General features: G+C 35.7%; 1 protein-coding gene across 1 annotated transcript in view; it reads left to right on the top strand.

Annotated features, from left to right (window-relative positions):
• Positions 1–17905, top strand: part of Mtfr1 (mitochondrial fission regulator 1) — a 39961-nt gene extending 22056 nt beyond the window's left edge. The window contains exons 5-9 of the mRNA XM_048782843.1: positions 7664–7779; positions 13103–13338; positions 15269–15554; positions 16212–16380; positions 17324–17905. Coding sequence (XP_048638800.1) covers positions 7664–7779; positions 13103–13338; positions 15269–15554; positions 16212–16380; positions 17324–17392 — 876 coding nt within the window. The 3' untranslated portion in view covers positions 17393–17905. The remainder of the gene's footprint in view (positions 1–7663; positions 7780–13102; positions 13339–15268; positions 15555–16211; positions 16381–17323) is intronic.
• The last annotated feature ends 42 nt before the right edge of the window (positions 17906–17947 follow it).

Genomic DNA, 17947 nt, shown 5'->3' with positions numbered 1-17947 from the left:
AAAAAAAAAAAAAAAGAAAAGAAAAGAAAAAGAAATTTAAGGAGTTGTAACAGGGGTCCACTTCATTCTTTGAACATGACCCCTACTTGCTCTTCCACTCAGTTTATTTTAAAACTTTCATGGATTTTTGTGGAGTTTTGTTGTTGTTTTGTTTTGTTTTTGTTTTCCCTTTCTCTTCTCCCTCTCCCTCCCTAATCTTGAGGGAAGCAGGATTATCCTTCTTCCCATTCTAGGCAGAATTATCTGTCCTTAAGCATATACACCACAGGAATGAATTTAGACTTCAGGACTGATGCCAGAAGACTTAAGAAAGGAGTATCTCTTAAGGCTACAAGTGAATTGTTCCTGACAGGACACAACTGGAATGTAGCCTTTGAATCACCTCTTTAAATGCCCTCTGTTTCCCCTAACAGCCCCTCACTGCCTCTGGGAAGAGTTTACTCTTTGTTCTTTGCTTGCAAAGCAATAAAACTTTTTCTTTTTTTCTAAACCTTGTCCTCATTTTTGGATTGACATTGAGAACAAGAACTGAGCTTCTAGTAACTGAGTTTTTTTTTTTAAATTTTTTAATTTGTTTTAATTAGCTGTACTTGACAGTAGAATGTATTTACATACTTTGACATATCATACATAGATGGGATATAATTTCTTATTTTTCTGAGTGTACATGTTGCAGAATCATATTGGTCATGTAGTCACATACATACATACATACAGTAATAATGTCTGTTTCATTCAGCTATCTTTCTTATCCCCATTTCCCCTCCTATCTCTTCCCTCTATCTAATCTAAGGTAACATTATTCTTCCCTAGTGCCCCCCCACCCCGCCTTATTGTGAATTAGCATCCACATATTAGAGAAAACATTCAGCCTTTGGTTTTGTAGGATTGACTTATTTTGCTTAGCATGATATTCTCCAACTCCAACCATTTACTGGCAAATGCCATAATTTTACTCTTTTTTAAAGCTGAGTAATATTCCATTGAGTATATATACCACATTTTCTTTATCCATTTGTCTATTGAGGGACACCTTGGTTGGTTCCATAGTCTAGCCATTGTGAATTGAGCTGCTATAAACATTGATGTAGCTACATCACTATAGTATGCAGATTTTAAGTCCTTTAGTATAAACTAAGGAGTGGGATAGCTGGGACAAATGGTGGTTCCATTCCCAAGTTTCTGAGGAATCTCCATACTACTTTCTGTAGTGGTTGCACAAATTTACAGTCCCACCAGCAATGTATGAGTGTACCTTTTTCACCACATCCTCACCAACATTTATTGTTTCCTGTATTCTTGATGATTGCCATTCTGACAGGAGTGAAATGAAATGTTAGAGTAGTTTTGATTTGTATTTTTTTAATTGCTAGAGATGTTGAACACTTTTTCATATACTTGTTGATCGATTATATTTCTTTTGTGAAGTGTCTATTCAGTTCCTTAGCCCATTTATTGATGGGGTTATTTGTGGGTTTTTGTTTTTTTTTGGTGTTTTTTGAGTTCTTTATATATATCCTAGAGATTAGTGGTCTATCTGTGCGTGTGCTAAAAATTTGCTCCCATTCTGTAGGCTCTCTCCTTATTTTATTGTTTCCTTTGCTGAGAAGAAGCTCTTTAATTCAATCCATCTCATTTATTAATTCTTGATTTTACTTCTTGCACTTTAGGAGTCTTGTTAAGGAAGTCAGATCCTAGGCCAATGTGGAGAAGATTTGGCCCTGTTTTTTCTTCTATTAGGCGCAGGGTCTCTGTTCTAATGCCTAAGTCTTTGATCCACTTTGAGTTGAATCTTGTGCAGGGTGAGAGATAGAGGTCTAATTTTATTTTGTTACAAATGGATTTCCAGTTTTGCCAGCTTTTTGTTGTTGTTGTTGTTGTTGTTTAATAGGCTATCTTTTCTCCAGTGAATATTTTTGGCACTTTTTTCTAATATGACATAACCATATTTATGTGGGTTTATCTCTGTGTCCTCTATTCTGTACTATTGGTCTACAAGTCTATATTGGTGCCAATACCATGCCTTTTTTATTACTATAGCTCTGTAGTATTATTTAAGGTCTGGTGTTCTATTCCTCCTACTTCACTTTTCTTGCTAAGGATTGCTTTAGCTATTCTGGGCCTCTTATTTTTCCAAATAAGTTTCATGATTGCTTTTTCTATTTCTGTGAAGAATGTCATTGGGATTTTAATAGGAATTGCATTAAATCTGTATAACACTTTTGGTAGTATGGCCATTTTGACAAAATTAACTCTGCCTATCCAGGAGCATGGGAGATCTTTCCATCTTCTGAGGTTTTCTTCAATTTCTTTCTTTAGTGTTCTGTAGTTTTTCCTTGTAGAGATCTTTCACTTTTTTTGTTAGATTGATTCCCAGGTATTTTATTTGTTTTGAGGCTGTTGTGAATGGGGTAGTTTTCCTAATTTCTCTTTCAGTGGATTCATCACTAATGTATAGGAATGTATTTGATTTATAGCTGTTGGTGTATATGCTGCTACTTTGCTGAATTCATTTATTAGTTCTAGAAGTTTTCTGGTGGAATTTTTTTTATCTTTAGATCAAATCATGTCATCAGCAAATAGTGATAGTTTGAGTTCTTCTTTACATATTTGTATCCCTTTAATTTGTTTCGTTTGTCTAATTGCTCTGGCTAGAGTTTCAAGGATGATATTGAATAGAAGTGGTAAAAGAGGACATCCTTGTCTTGTTCCAGTTTTTAGCAGGAATAATTTAAATTTTTCTCCATTTAGAATGATGCTGGCCTTGGGTTTAGCATATATAGCTTTTAGAATATTGAGGTATGTTCCTACTATCCCTAGTTTTTCTAATGTTTTGAACATGAAGGGATGCTATATTTTGTCAAATACTTTTCTGCATCTATTGAGATGATCATATGATTCTTGTTTTGAAGTCTATTAATATGATGAATTATGTTTATTGATTTCTGTATGTTGAACCAACCCTGTATCCCTGGGATGAATCCCACTTGATCGTGCTGCACTATCTTTTTAATATGTTTTTGTATGTGAGTTGTCAGAATTTTATTGAGAATTTTTGCGTCTGTGTTCATCAGGGATATTTGTCTGAAGTTTTCTTTCCTTGATGTGTCTTTGTGTGGTTTTGGTATCAGGGTTATATTAGCCTCATAGAATGAGTTTGGAAGTTTCTCTCCTTTTCTATTTCATGGAATACTTTGAGGAGTATTGGTGTTAATTCTTCTTTGAAAGTCTTGTAGAACTCGGCTGAGAATCCATCTGATTCTGGGCTTTTCTTGGTTGGTAGGCTTTTGATGGTATTTTCTATTTCATTACTTGAAATTGATTTATTTAAATCATGAATGACCTCCTCATTCAGTTTGGGTAGATCATATGTCTCTAGAAATTTTTTGATGTCTTTGATGTTTTCTATTTTTATTAGAGTATAACTTTTCAAAATAGTTTCTAATTTTCTTCTGTATTTCAGATGTGTCCATTGTGATATTTCCTTCTTCATTTTGTATTTTAGTAATTTGAGTTTTCTTTTTTTCTTTGTTAGCATGGCCAAGGGGTTATCTATTTTTATTTTTTCAAAGAACCATCTTTTTGTTTTGTCTATGTTTCAGTTGTTTCTTTTGTTTCAATTTCATTAATTTCAGCTCTTATTTTAATTATTTCCCATATTCTGCTTTTGGTGTTGATTTGTTCTTCTTTTTCTAGGGCTTTGAGATGTAGTGTTAGGTCATTTATTTGTTGACTTTTTATTCTTTTAATGAATGCTCTCAATGCAATAAACTCTCCTCTTAGTATTGCCTTTGTAGTGTCCCAGAGATTTTGAAATGTTGTATCAGTGTTCTCCTTTACCTCTAAGAATTTTTTATTTCATCCTTGATTTCTTCTACTATTCATTCATCATTGAATTGTGTATTATTTAGTCTCCATTTGTTACAGTAGCTTCGATTTTTTTTTTTAATTTTATCATTGATTTCTAATCCATTCCATTTGGTCTGATAGAATGCAGGGTATTATCATGTTTGTTTTTTTTGTATTTACTAAGAGTTGCTTTGTGGCATAAGATATGGTCTGTTTTAGAGAAGGAGCCATGAGCTGCTGAGAAAAAAGTATATTTGCTCATTGATGGGTGAAATATTCTATGTATGTCAAGTCTAAATTATTAATTGTATTATTTAGTTGTATAGTTTCTTTATATAGTTTTTGTTTGGAAGATCTGTCCAGTAGTGAAAGAGGTGTGTTAAAGTGACCCAGTATTATTTTATTGTGGTCTATTTGACTCTTGAAATTGAGAAGGGTTTGTGTGATGTACCTAGATGCTCCATTGTTTGGGGCATAAATATTTATAATTGTTATATCCTGCTTATATATACTTCCCTTAAGGAGTATGAAATGCCCTTCTTTGTTTCTTTGATTAACTTTGGTTTGAAATCTACTTTATCTGAAATGAGAATGGAAACCCCTGCTTGTTTACGTAATCCATATGAGTGATAAGTTTTTTCCCATCCTTTCACCTTCAGCCTGTGGACGTCTTTGCCCAGGAGGTGAGTCTCTTGAAGACAGCATATTTATTATTGGGTCTTGCTTTTTAATCAATCTGCCAGTCTATGTCTTTTGATAAGTTTAGGCTGTTAACATTCAAGGTTATTTTTGAGATATGATTTATATTCCCTGTCATTTTGATTTATTGCTGGCTTTTGATTTGTCTTAGTTTCTCATTTGGTTGAATGTCCCTTTAGTGTATATCCTCCCTTTGCTGGCTTTCACTTTTTTTTTTAACTTCATCCTTATGGAATATTTTGCTGAGAATGCTCGGTAGTGTAGGCTTTCTAGTTGTGAATTCTTTTAATTTTTTTTTTTATCATGGAAGGTTTTAATTTCATCTTCAAATCTAAAACTTAATTTTTCTGGATATTAAATTCTCTCGGTTGACACCCGTTTTCTTTCAGAGCTTGAAATATATTATTCCAGGACTTCCTAGCTTTGAGGGTCTGGACTGAGAAATCAGTTGAGATCTGAATTTGTTTCCCCTATACGTAATTTTATTTTTTTTTCTCAAAAAAATAAAATAAAATTACGTATAGGGGAAACAAATTTTTTTTTTCTCACAGCCTTTAAGATTTCATCTTTATTCTCTGTGTTAGTCATTCTCATTATAATGTGTTTTGGTGTGGGTCTGCTATAATTTTGTACATTTGGGGTCCTGTAAGCCTCTTGTATTTGATTTTCCATCCCATTCTTTAGGATTGGGAAATTTTCTGCTATTATATCATTGAAAAGATTGTGCATTCTTTTGGTTTGTATCTCTGCTCCTTCCTCTATTTCAGTAACTCTTAAATTTTGTCTTTTCTTGTTATCCCATAATTCTTGGATATTCTGTTCATGATTTTTTTAGCATCTTCTCCCCATGTTCATTTCTACTTTCAAGGTTATATATGTTGTCTTCATTGTCTCAAGTTCTGTCTTCCAAGTGGTCTAATCTGTTGGTGATGCATTCTATTGAATTTATAATTTGGTTTACTGATTCCTTTATTTCCAGGATTTCTGCTTGTTGTTTTTTTTTTTTTTCCACGCTCTCTCTTTATTGAAATAGTCTTTCACTTCCTGTATTTTTTCTTTGATTTCACTCCTTATACTATCCTTTACTTCACATATCAGTTTAACTATATACAATCTGAACTCCTTGGACATTTCTTCTACTGTGTTATCAGTGGCTTCTGTTGTTGAAGCATCTTGGTTTGTTTGGGGTGCTTTATTCCCTTGTTTTTTCATGTGTTAGTGTTTTCCCATGTAAAAGTATGGATCTAAGGCAGGATAAATTCTACCCTGTAGACCTATAGTGTCCCTAAAGGTTTCCAGTGCTTCACCTTTACTGGTAAGACTAATATCAACAGCACCCAATGAACACCTAATAGCTCCCTCTAAGGCGTCTACTGCTTTCTCATATTAAATCAAAATGATGAGTTCAATAGCTATCTACAGTACAAAAAGTATATTTGTTAAAAAGATTTACAATTTCAAATGGTGGATGAGAGAACAGAGGTAGTGTAGTATGCAATATTCACAAGGAAGGAAGAGAGAAGCTAGAAGTAAAAATTCACAGGAAGAGTCGGAGAGGAGCCAACGAGAGATTGGCTGTTGGTTGGAGAAAAGTTGGAAAGAAAATCCAAGAAAATAGACAAAGAGGAGAAAAAATCAGACATAAGAATACAACAAAAATGCAAAACACCAATCATATATCATTGACCTCCACACTCTGATGCATAAAAAAACATCCTGTCCCAAATATGCTAGAGAGATTAGTGAATCAAAAAATAAAATAAAATAACTTGCTGGAAAGTCAAACTGTCTCTGTCAGTGTTCAACAGTTTCTCAGCCCTGTCTCTGACATCTCTTCGGATCACCAAACCCAGATCAGCCCTCGAAAACCCAGTCTCTATTCCACCGATCTGGGCTTCAGATACCTCAGGATTGGCCACGGTGCAGTCTCAAGATCTCAGTGCAGCTCCTACTTGCAGAGAGACCACCAGGGATACACTCATGCAAAGGAGCAACCCTGAGATGCAGCAGCAAGACAATGGCCACCAGCACTCTCAGCAGGAAAACCCCAGACTCCTCCAAACCTGTAGGCACCCCCACACTGGACCTGCGGGTCCCAGCTGGAGTCCCCAGACAGAGGCTCTTATTGTGATAAATTTGCTGGCACCCAGGCCCCAGGCCCTGGCTGGTGTCCCCAAAGGGTACAGGCATATGCAACCAAACCTGGGGACTCCCCTGAAGCAGTCCTCTAGGCAGCAGTGGTGGCGGTAGTTGTTGGCAGTTGGCAGTGAGTTAACAGTAGCAGTAGCTACAACTGCAGCTTGTGGAGGCAGTATCTCCAGGCGATCTCCAAGAGTCAGCATCCGTATCGGCTTCAGTTGCATCCAGGGCAGTGGTTTCTTCTGTAGCAGCAGCACCCAAATTAACACCTCTAGGGGATCTCAGGCTGGCAGCAGCAGTGCAGGCTGCTGATGGACAGGAGACCTCCAGTTCAGGGGCATGACCACAGAGGAAGCGACGGAATTCTTGTCTGAGGTAAAGGAGGCCATGCCTAGAGAAGAGACCTCCAGACACAGCAGTGGCTTCTGCAGCAGCCCACAAAGGTGACTTCAGGCTTACTGCAGCGGAATCAGAGGCAGCAATGTCGGTAGCAGTGCAGGGAGCCAGTAACTGAGTTTTTAAAAATATATTTTCAACACTATCACATTAACAAAATACAGACAATATAGCATTATGACAGCATTGCTGTATGACAGTCATTTAAAAACATTCCTGCATTTAGCACAAATTGGTCACTTGTTTTTTTCTTAACTTTGTTCCCCCTTCACTAAATTTCTTCAGAAGATAAGTGGTTTCTAATGCTTAGAATCTAAAAATGTTTTTTAACATGTTAGGATGAATCAAATTTTAAAAATTAAACTATAAAATAAAAATTGGATGAAGTTAAATAGTTCAGAGTTTGTCATACAGTGATGTAACTGTGATCCTTTTCATGAAGACCTGTAGTGGAAATGTTAGAAATCACCCATGTGTTTTTAACACCAAAGGTGATTTTTTTTTTTTTTTTAAGGTAAGGAAAATAGTTTGATAACATTTTGGTGTCTGGTGAAGGACTTTCTCTATTTATAATTTACAGCTTACCAGCCATGCAACAGAATGGAGTCCCAACCACCTGGGAGAGGATGCAGTGGTATCTTTCGCTGACGTTGGATGGGTAGCCACAGAAGAAGGAGAGTGTTCAACAAGACTAAGGTTAGTTTGGAAGGCTGTCAGAGCTGAGATACAATGTCTGTTATTTAAAATAATATCCTTTAAAGATGATACATTTGAATACTGTCTTTTAGTCGCCTCATTTGATCTCTAGTAACTAACTCTACTCTTTTTCTTGAGCAGTCTTCATTTTTGTTCAGTTTTAATACTCATCTAGTATAAATTCTCAGGGACATATAATTGTATCCTAAATTCTTGTGAATCCCTGCCTTTTAGAAGTTTATATTCTTGTATGAGAGACCAGAAAGAACTATCATAAATTTGTTTACATAAGTACAGTGATTATAATGGTCTTATTGAGGCAGAGGGATCAGTATGGGCCATAGTAGAGAATTTGTGTACTAAGAGAATGTTTCCTAAAAATTGTTGAGTCAAGAAGAGTTGTGATTCAAAGGAAACAGTATATAAGAGTTAGAGAGGTGTGTCTATTTATTTGAAAGAGCCTGAATAAAATATTGACTGTTTTTGGTGATGGGGATTTAACCCAGGGGCACTTTACCACTGAGCTACATCCTCAGCCCTTTTTATTTTTTAAACAGGATCTTGCTAAGCTGCTTAGGGCCTCACTGAATTGCTGAGGCTGGCCTCAAACTTGTGATCCTCCTGCTTTCAGCCTCCCAAGTCACTGGGATTATACCCATGCACCATTCCATCTGGCCATATGCTCTTCACTCTTTAATTAGGCAGGCATCAGAAATAAGTCTTTGCATTCAAGGAATATTTGGTATGTTAGAGGAGATTAAGAAAAGAGTTCAATAATACTGATACTATAAAATGTAATAAGCAGTTACGGAAGGCAGCTGGACTGTAGGATGAGAGAGGTTTGGCAAGGCTTCTCAGAAGGGGATACTAGAGTTGACTAATGAGGAATTAGCAGGAGCCTTCCCAGTTTATTGATTTTATAAGTAACATTGACATTCTTTGGAAGAATCATTATGATTAATAATCTTGCCTAAGATAATTAATTTGTTCTGTATGATAGTATCTTAAGGAGAATGTGTAGTCTTTGGTTATATACACAATATAACATTTTTGTACTGAAAAGAATAAAAAATTAAAGATTATAATCTGTGAGTCCTCAAGTAGACATATTTTCATCAAGTATTTGATTGCTTTTGGAGTAGAAGAACATTAAGAAATACTGAAATATTTCAAGTTTACTTCAGTTTGCTCATTCTGTAATAATAATTTATAATTATGTCTAATTCTTCAAACCCAATATTAAATAATTTTTTTTCTTGCAATGCTGGGTATGAGCCCAAGGCCTTGTGTGCTAGGCATGTGTTCTACCACTGAGATACACCCCCAACCAAAATGAAATTTTTTAAGATTCATAATGCTTAAAAGTATTGCAAGTAACTCTTCCTTACACCAGGATGCTTGTAATCTAATGAGGAAGATGAGCATATAGTTGGCCCTTGCCCTTCAGTATTCTAGGGCTATCCCCCTGCATTTCCAAAATCTATGGGTATGTAATCCTTTGTGTAACATGGCATAGTATTTGCATATAACCTGTGCACATCCTCCTGATTACTTTAAATCTACATTACTTATAACACCTAATACAATGTAAATGCTATTAAATAGTTTAGGGAATTAATGACAAGAAAACAGTCTATACACATTTAGTACAGACATAATTAAAAGTGTACATATTTTTCATTTGTGTTTGCTGAATCCATAAATGTGGGACCTATGGATACAGAGGGCTAACTTTATTTATAAAAATCTATAGTATAAAGATAGTGAATAATGTGAGACTGCAGACTTTACTAAAGCTCTCCAGTTTAATTTTTCAAATTTGAATAATAGCTGCAAATGAAATGTGCTGTTTTAAAGAGAGTATTAGAAAAGACCCCAGCCTGATCCCAACTTCATAGAAGATGGCAAGGATTTAAAAGACTCTAAAGGAAGTGACCTGGGAAGCAGGCAGGCTGGCTCACTTTAGCTCTTAGGTGGAGAATAGACCAGAGCACTCAATGGATCAGAGTAAGACAATTTCCTACTCATAGCACATCAAGCAGCAGGTGTTACTTGTTTCTTTTCTAATCCTAATTATTCGATCTGAGACATTAACTGATAATTTATAGGCATAAGTGGAAGGAAAAAACCTGCATTTAGTGGCAAAATGTTATTCCCAATAAATACACTTTTCAGAAGATTTAACTTTTAAAGTTAAAAAAAAAAAAAAAAACACAGAAGGCTTGTGTTGAACAGAGCCTAGAGCAGCTAAATGTGGAAATTACCACTCATCTTCTGGTCTGTAGCCTCTCAACACTCTTGTCTCTACCCCTCTACTGTCTATCCTCTTGTGGATTACCTCCTGCTGTCAACTTGGCTAGTTGTCTTAATCCAGCCACTTGCCCACTTGAAAAGATTAGTCATTTTCTACCCAAGGAGAAGGAACTAAATTATTAATCAGCTTTTTTTCTCCCTGGATTCTAACACAATAATATATTTTTATACATTTCTTGATTGCTTTCTAACCTAAAAGATGAAGAAAGATCATTAAAAAACATTTTGGGAATACCACCTATTTAGGACACTGAGAAAATTTAAGACTATCTCATATTTTGAGTTTCCATCATTGTGAGATAAGGGAAAGGACCCTAGAGGTATATTAGGTTTAACCTAGACTTTTCTTTGCAATGGTCAATGGAGTTAAAAAGACCTTTGTATTTATGTAAATTGTGCTCAAAAAGTGGTTTCTTTAGATACCAACATCGGAAAAACTAAGAGAATTCCAGTGCAGTGTAACTCTAAATAAAAGCCTGTGCTCTTCTACCTTTGAGCATTTTGAAGCCAAAATCAATTAAGCAAAAAAGATGGATATCTCATCAGCAGAAGTTGGTATGTCGAAAATTGTTTAAAGAAACATCACCCTGGCTGATTGTTTACTGCTGTGGAGACACCCATACTTGATGTCCCTTTTTGTTGTTTTTACATTTGTTTTTTGTTTCTTAAAATTTCAATAGACGGGAAAAACAAAACCATTAAATTTACTTATAGTGATCATGGGGAGAACTTGAAGTTGATATCTTAATCCAGTATATCATATTATCTTGTTCTAATTCTGGATATTGAGAAATAAATCTTTGCAGAATTTGAAGTTTGGCTTACTTGAATGATACTATTTTAAAACGTGAGGATTTAATACTTTTGAATTTCTTAATTTCTAGGAGAATATTAGGTGGGGATATAATCTGCCAAAGTGACTATTAATTTTTTGAATAAACAGTAAAATCATGTTTAGTTTACTAGTATTAAAGGTTCCAAAATTTATTTTCTGATTATAGGCTGTAGGAAATCTCTGCACTCTGCACTTGTTCATAATACAAAAACAAACCATCATCCTCTTTTCCATTCACAGACATAGGTACGAATATATTCATTCTTTCAGATAGGTTTTGGCAAACAAAGCAACCACTTTTGTGGAAATGGGAAGACAGTAGAGATAGAAATACATCTTTGTTCATGAGTTTTTTTCCTCTTTTCTTGGTTGCATTTCCTTCTGTTGTTCCCACGAGATGCTCCTCATGCCTGGGACCATTGGTGGTGGTACCTATCCTTTTTGTCCTGAGGACACTGCTTCCAAACGCTTTCTCTAAAATCACTTTCAGTTTCTGGTGCCGTTTCCTTCCCTTCTTCCTCCACTACAGTTTTGAACAAGTGGGCTACTTTAATTCTTTGTTTATTTGAGATCTATATTTTTTCAAGATCTTTTCATGAGGCTAGAATTCTTTTACTCTCACTATCCTACCTACCAGCACTTTTCCCTAGTTCTTTGAAAAAAGTAATTCAAAAAATCTTTATTGTTTTATTAAAAACAAAACATTATATATTCTTAGTGTAAAAAACTAAGTTTTTAATATGTAGGGCTGAATTAACACTTCAGTGTCTTTAATAGAAGAATAGCAATGTTGTTAGCCTGAGAATCTTCATAAACCTCAGCTCCAGTATTGATTCTTGATGCACTAGCTGAGTGATACTGACTGACTCTTGTGTCCTTATCAAGCCTGTCTAAAGAAGCGCCTCCACCATAGCTCTAATATAATATCTGATCCATGGACTTTAGATTAAATGTAGTGATAGAGAGGGAAGCTCCAGCCCTGTGTCTGATAGCAAAGGTTTCACTCAGTGTTAGTTTCCTCTGTCTCCCAATAACTTTCAAGCACAGGAAACTTTCCCCAGATGATACTGCACTAGGGCCTTGGCTTACTACTCTTTTGAGGTACCTGTGAACTATGATTACTATGTTCATATGAAGAATTTTGGCATTATAGAATTTCCAGAATGTCAAAAGATAGGATGCAGTTTTCTGAGCTGATAGGTTTTGCTGGGTGGATATAAACAAGAAGTTAGAGAAGGACTGTTTTTTGTTTTGTTTTGTTTTTTGTTGTTGTTTGTTTGTTTGGGTTTGTTTTGTTTTGGTTTGGTTTTTTTAGTTATAGATAGATATAATATATTTTATTTTTATGGTGTGCTGAGGACACACCATAAAACTCAGTGCCTCACATGTGTGAGGTGAGTGCTTTACCACTAAGATGCAACCCCATCCCCTAGAACTATTTTTTTAAAGAGAAGGAATTTAAGACAGAAAAGGGCTTAAAGGGGAAATGTATGTCAGGTATACCTAATTGTAGAAAACAGGAAGAAATGGATACTTTTGTATACTTTGACATTTGAGAAACCGCAAAAGACTTCCATTTGGAACTATTAGAGTGAGTACATTAAAAAAATATTTTACACCCAAATGAAAATGAGACCATCCATATAGGTGATTCATAGATTCAATTATGATTCTTTTCTCTCCTTTTCAGTTTCTGTTTGCCATATTTCATCTATCCTTTCACTGTATGTCTTGCAATTTGATGTGTTCATCCTATATAGGAAACGCTAATATTGATATGAAGAAGCCAATACCCTGGGAAAAGGCTAATGGATTACTGATTTGATTTTGCAGTTAAATATAATAATTTTCCATTTTGAAGAACATTGAAACATCCCTTAGTTTAAGTAAAAACAAAACATGAATTAGTAAAACTTTGGTGGAATCCAGTGCCTCTTGATAGTGTTAGTTTGTACATATTCTATAGAGATTAAGAAGAATGAATAAGAAATCTAGGCATGGCTACGTAAGATTGACAAGTGCTTTGCTGTTTTTAACACTTATGGAGGGGATTTATGTAAGATCAGTTTGAAGAGTTGTTCATCAGTGTTATGCCCTGATACTTTTGCTAATGGGTGGCAGTGGTTTTTCCTCCTCTTGAAAAGCCTGAGACAACTATTCCTATCTTGCTTGCAGGACAGAAGTCAGGTCAAAGCCACCCCTTCAAGATGACCTTCCTTTCTTCGAGAAGCCCCCAAGCAGGCATATTTCCTTACCAAGCCTGTCTCAAGAAGCGCCTCCACCAAAGAATGCAGTTCTGGCCAATGATGAAGCCCTGCAGAAGATCTGTGCACTTGAAAATGAACTTGCTACTCTCAGAGCTCAGATTGCCAAAATCGTGACCCTGCAAGAGCAACAGAATCTCACTGCAGGTCTGTAAGTCCTACATTTGTTTGTTTTTCCTGGCAAATTGGAAATTTTGAATGCCACTAAATTTATGATTAGTAAGTAACAACTCTTGATGTTGTTTGAAAATCAAGTGTCAATCCCCTGCCTTGCTTATTGCAGAACCAGGTTAAGTTTAGGTAGTTTTTTTGTGTGTGTTTTGAACAATCTTGATGCTATCAGGGAGGATGACTAGGAAACCTATTTGGAAAACATTGAAATCCACGCAGTTGAATTACTACTGTTTGAATCCTTCCCTTATGGGAAACTTAGCTGTCTGTAATAGTAACACCACCTCTGTTGGACATGAGGTCATTCTGTGGATTTCTGTCCAGTGAAAGGAACCTGGGTTTCTCTGCAGGACCTGGGTAGTCTAGGACTACTTTCACCTCCCTTTCATGCTTTAACATCAGCATAATAGTCCTATATTATTGAGTTACTATTCAAGCAAATACAGAAAAGATATGAAATGTCTTCACCACATAGCAGCTGCAAAGAATAGAATCTGACCTTGGGTCTTCTAACTCCTTGTCTAATACTGTTGGTTTAATTAGTGCGATGTTACTGCTTCTTTGGGGAAGAAACCATAGCCTTGAAATCCTAGCCTACTAACCTGTTGGCATATAGTGGTGGTTTTTCCCATGGCTGTTCCCAAGTCATGATCCAGGATTAATCAGCTCTGTTGAAAGAATAGGATAGTCAGATATCTTGCCTCTGAGCCTCTGTGCTTGTGCCATCTTGGAAATCTTATCCAACCTGGACATGATAGCATGAAGGAGCTCCGGGCACCAAGTGCTGGAGGGATAATGGGTGTTCCTTCAGTAAATTTTGCATAAGCATGTAACTTTTTAAAAACCTAAAGTTCTGCCTTTTAATTCTGTTAATTTTAAATTGTTTTCTTTTGCTTTACCTCCCTCTTCTGGCAAACTAGGAAAACTACTGTAAATTGTAGATAATTTTAGAGTTTAGATGTTCTACTTATAATCTGAATCTTTAGAGTAATTCTTTCCATCAGTGCTATTTCCTCAACCAGTAAACAACTCTCGATGTTCCAATTATGCAGATGAATTTTAGGTCCTTATTTTATAACTCTATAGTTCTTATTTTGAAATTTAAATATGACACTTTTTTTTTTTCTTCTGCTTGTTCAACAGTAATCTGTTCAACAGTAATTCTAAAACATGTCTTCTGTACATATTCTAGTCAATGCCATTTTTTGGTTTGTTTTTTGTTTTTCTGGTACTGGGGATTGAACCCAGGGGTGCTTACCCACTGAGCCACATCTCCAGCCCTTTTTATTATTTTTATATTTTGAGACAGGGTCTAGCTAAGTTGGTTAGGACCTTGCTAAGTTGCTAAGGCTGGCTTTGAACTTGCAATCCTTCTGCCTCAGCCTCCCAAGACACTAGGATTACAGTTATGCACCACTGAGCCCAGCCATAATGCAAGCTTTTAGCTCTAAGTGTCTTATATGAAAGTATACTTTAAATGAACCACAAATTTATCAAAGTGTTTTCCAATAGTTATAATAGTACTAAATTACCAAACGGTACATATTAAAAATAGAGGTGATTATGTGATACAGACTGCATTATATTTCTACTAAAAGTGATTATACATTGTGCTACAAACTTGAGCATTTTGATGTCACAGAAACATCCATTAAGTTAAATGGAACTTTTCCATCTGGAGAGTTTGAATTGAATGAGATAGTAGATCAGATTCAGGCATTTCTCAGGAAGTAACTGAAACTGCTTTTCTCCTTACACACTGAGATTCTTTTTAAAGATATTGTTTGTAGGAATACAAAAGTCCCTAACATACATTTGCTTTTAAAAACTATTATTTTCTTTATTACCAGCAGGATTAAGTTGTGTGGGTGTGTATGTGCATATTTTCCTCTTATTTCTTCAGTAGGTGACTTGGTTTCTGCCACATCTGTTACCACAGCCCCACCTCCTCCCTCCACGCCACCGCCGCCGCCACCACCACCACCACCACCACCACCGTTGCCTCCTCCTCCACCACCTCCACCAGGACTCCACCAAAGTAAATCTGCTATTGATCTGATTAAAGAACGAAGAGAGCAAAAAGCCAATGCTGGAAAGACTTTGGCTAAAAACAATCCAAAGAAATCTGACATGCCAAATATGCTAGAGATCCTTAAAGATATGAATAGTGTAAAACTTCGGTCAGTTAAGAGGTGAGAATACATGTACTTTTTTATTGATTTCCCATTTGTTAATATCATGTAAAACCAACACCACACTTCTTGAGGAATTTTGTTTGACTACCATGAATAGTTTTTAGTTAAAAAAAAAAAAATGGGTCCCAGTGACTCCTCCTATACCAGTAGCAGAATCAACTAATATTTCCAGGTGATTTTTTTAGTTTTCCCATTTAATATCACCCTTTTGTGTAATGTCTGTATTGTGACTATGTAGTCATTCATTCAGAAAAGGGTGTGTTGGGCTGGGAGTATAGTTCAGTTGGTAGAGTTCTTGCCTTGCATGCACACGGCCCCTGGGTTCAATCCCCAGTACCAAAAAAAAAAAAAAAAAAGATGTGTTATGTTCTTATACAGGTGGTTACTGTATACACATGGAAGATGGAACCCTAGTTTCTGAAGGAGAACACAGTATTCTGAAGATACCGAGTGACTCTTTATGGGACTCTCATGTACTTTTGTTCAGCCTTAATCTAGGTTTCCATATCACTGCTAGCAAAGTTTGTCAGTGCCATTATGGAGTAACTATGATGCTAGAGAAGAACTATTGGTCAGGCAAGGGCTGACACAGTACTTCCCGGAGGAATGACAGTGTATGAGCCTGTCCCCTTGGTTTCTGTTCACTTCTCTAAGGTCAGAGCAAGATGTAAAGCCCAAGCCAGTAGATGCTACTGATCCTGCTGCCCTCATAGCAGAAGCTCTGAAAAAGAAATTTGCTTATCGATATCGAAGCAATAGCCAAGGAGAAATTGAAAAAGGAGTTCCAAAGTCTGAATCAGAGGCCACCTCAGAGAAAGCGTTGGTGAGTATTAGCCCATATTCTTTCTTATTACATGGCAGTTCACACCATGACTGAGTCCCTGCCATTGCCAATCATTCATCTGAGTCCTCTGCAAGATTCAATAGAATGTGACACAGGATTCTGTCCTTATCTACAAATAGATTGAAAATAATTGGAAAAATGGTAATATATTTGTTTAGCATTTATATTTTTAATTTTTTTTACTATAAAAATGATAGTTGTTTATTTCGAAATATAAAACTTGTATAAGGGCATAAAGAAGAAAGCAAAAGTTAATCCTGTATCTCATGCTTAGCTATCTCTAATGTTAAATTTACCATACAGGGTTATATTTTTAAGCATAATGAAGTGAAATTCACTGTAATAAAATTTTTATGTTAGGGCAGTGCACATGTTGTGATACAGAAACTCAAAGCCAGATCATTTTTCTTAGTGAACCCTGTCACGTCTCTTTTGAATAGGGTGTGGACCCAGTTGTATATGGGTGCTGTATAATAGGTGGAGATGGAGCAGGTTTCATAGAAGCTCTTCGGTATTAATTTCTACATTCCCTTTATTTGTAATTGTCATGGGAATATGTATTCATTATTCCAGAGAGGCAGATATCAAATTATGGTATCCTTAAAACTCTGTCATTTAAACATTGCAAGGGAAAATTTGTGCTTCTTATTTTACTCAGAAGTAAACTTGCACTGAAGTAGGGTGTTGCTAATTATAGTTTTCCATTCTAGAAAGAAATTTGGCTAATTCTTTGTTTTTCATCCTGTTGCTGTGTCCTGTGTTTATAACAATGTTTAATTCATAAACGTTTTAACATTACTAGTATCTGCCTGGTTTTTCATGCAGAACATAACCCAGCCCTGTGATCCATGATGGGGGTGGGATATATTATTACTGTTATAAGAACTGATGTCTATCTTTATTCTTTTTCTTTCTTTTCCAGTTTGGGCCACATATGTTGAAGTCTACAGGAAAAATGAAGGCTTTAATTGAAAATGTTTCAAACTCCTAATGGACAATGAGCTGAAAAAAACTCCTGGTTCAGCTGGTTTGGGAGGGCTGAATTTGGCTAGTAGAAATCCAACACTATTTAGTAAATACCTGGCTTTAGTATTCAGTGGTGTACTTTTTAACCTAGAGGATTAAGCAATAATGGAAGCACCATAACTTTGTTTTGCTTTTATGAGATGGTCAGTTCTGGAGCCTCCTATAACATACTGAATTCTGACATGGTTTTCACATTTAGCCAGGATGTTGAAGTCTCCGATCTTGAAAACATTTGAAAGATTTCAGAACATAGAAAGGACATTTGTGGATTTTACTGTGCATTTTAAAATTCTTAACACTAATTTATCTGTACAAATGTTTTATATACATATATTTGGATATAAAACAGTTTAAAAAATTATCAGTGAATGACAATGAGGGTATTATTATCTTCATTTGTTTTCAGTGAGCATTTACTATTCAGTATGGGTCAGCTGGTATAATGTAAGTTGTTGGAATAAAATATTTGAGATTAGAATCTTCTTGCCTCTAATAGAACTTTTATCTTAGATTCTCTCTC

Source organism: Marmota marmota, unplaced genomic scaffold, assembly GCF_001458135.2.
Source record: "Marmota marmota marmota unplaced genomic scaffold, marMar, whole genome shotgun sequence".
In the NCBI taxonomy this organism is placed as follows: domain Eukaryota; kingdom Metazoa; phylum Chordata; class Mammalia; order Rodentia; family Sciuridae; genus Marmota; species Marmota marmota.
The sequence above is the reverse complement of the archived record's forward strand: the minus strand, read 5'-3'. Positions and strand labels throughout refer to the sequence as shown.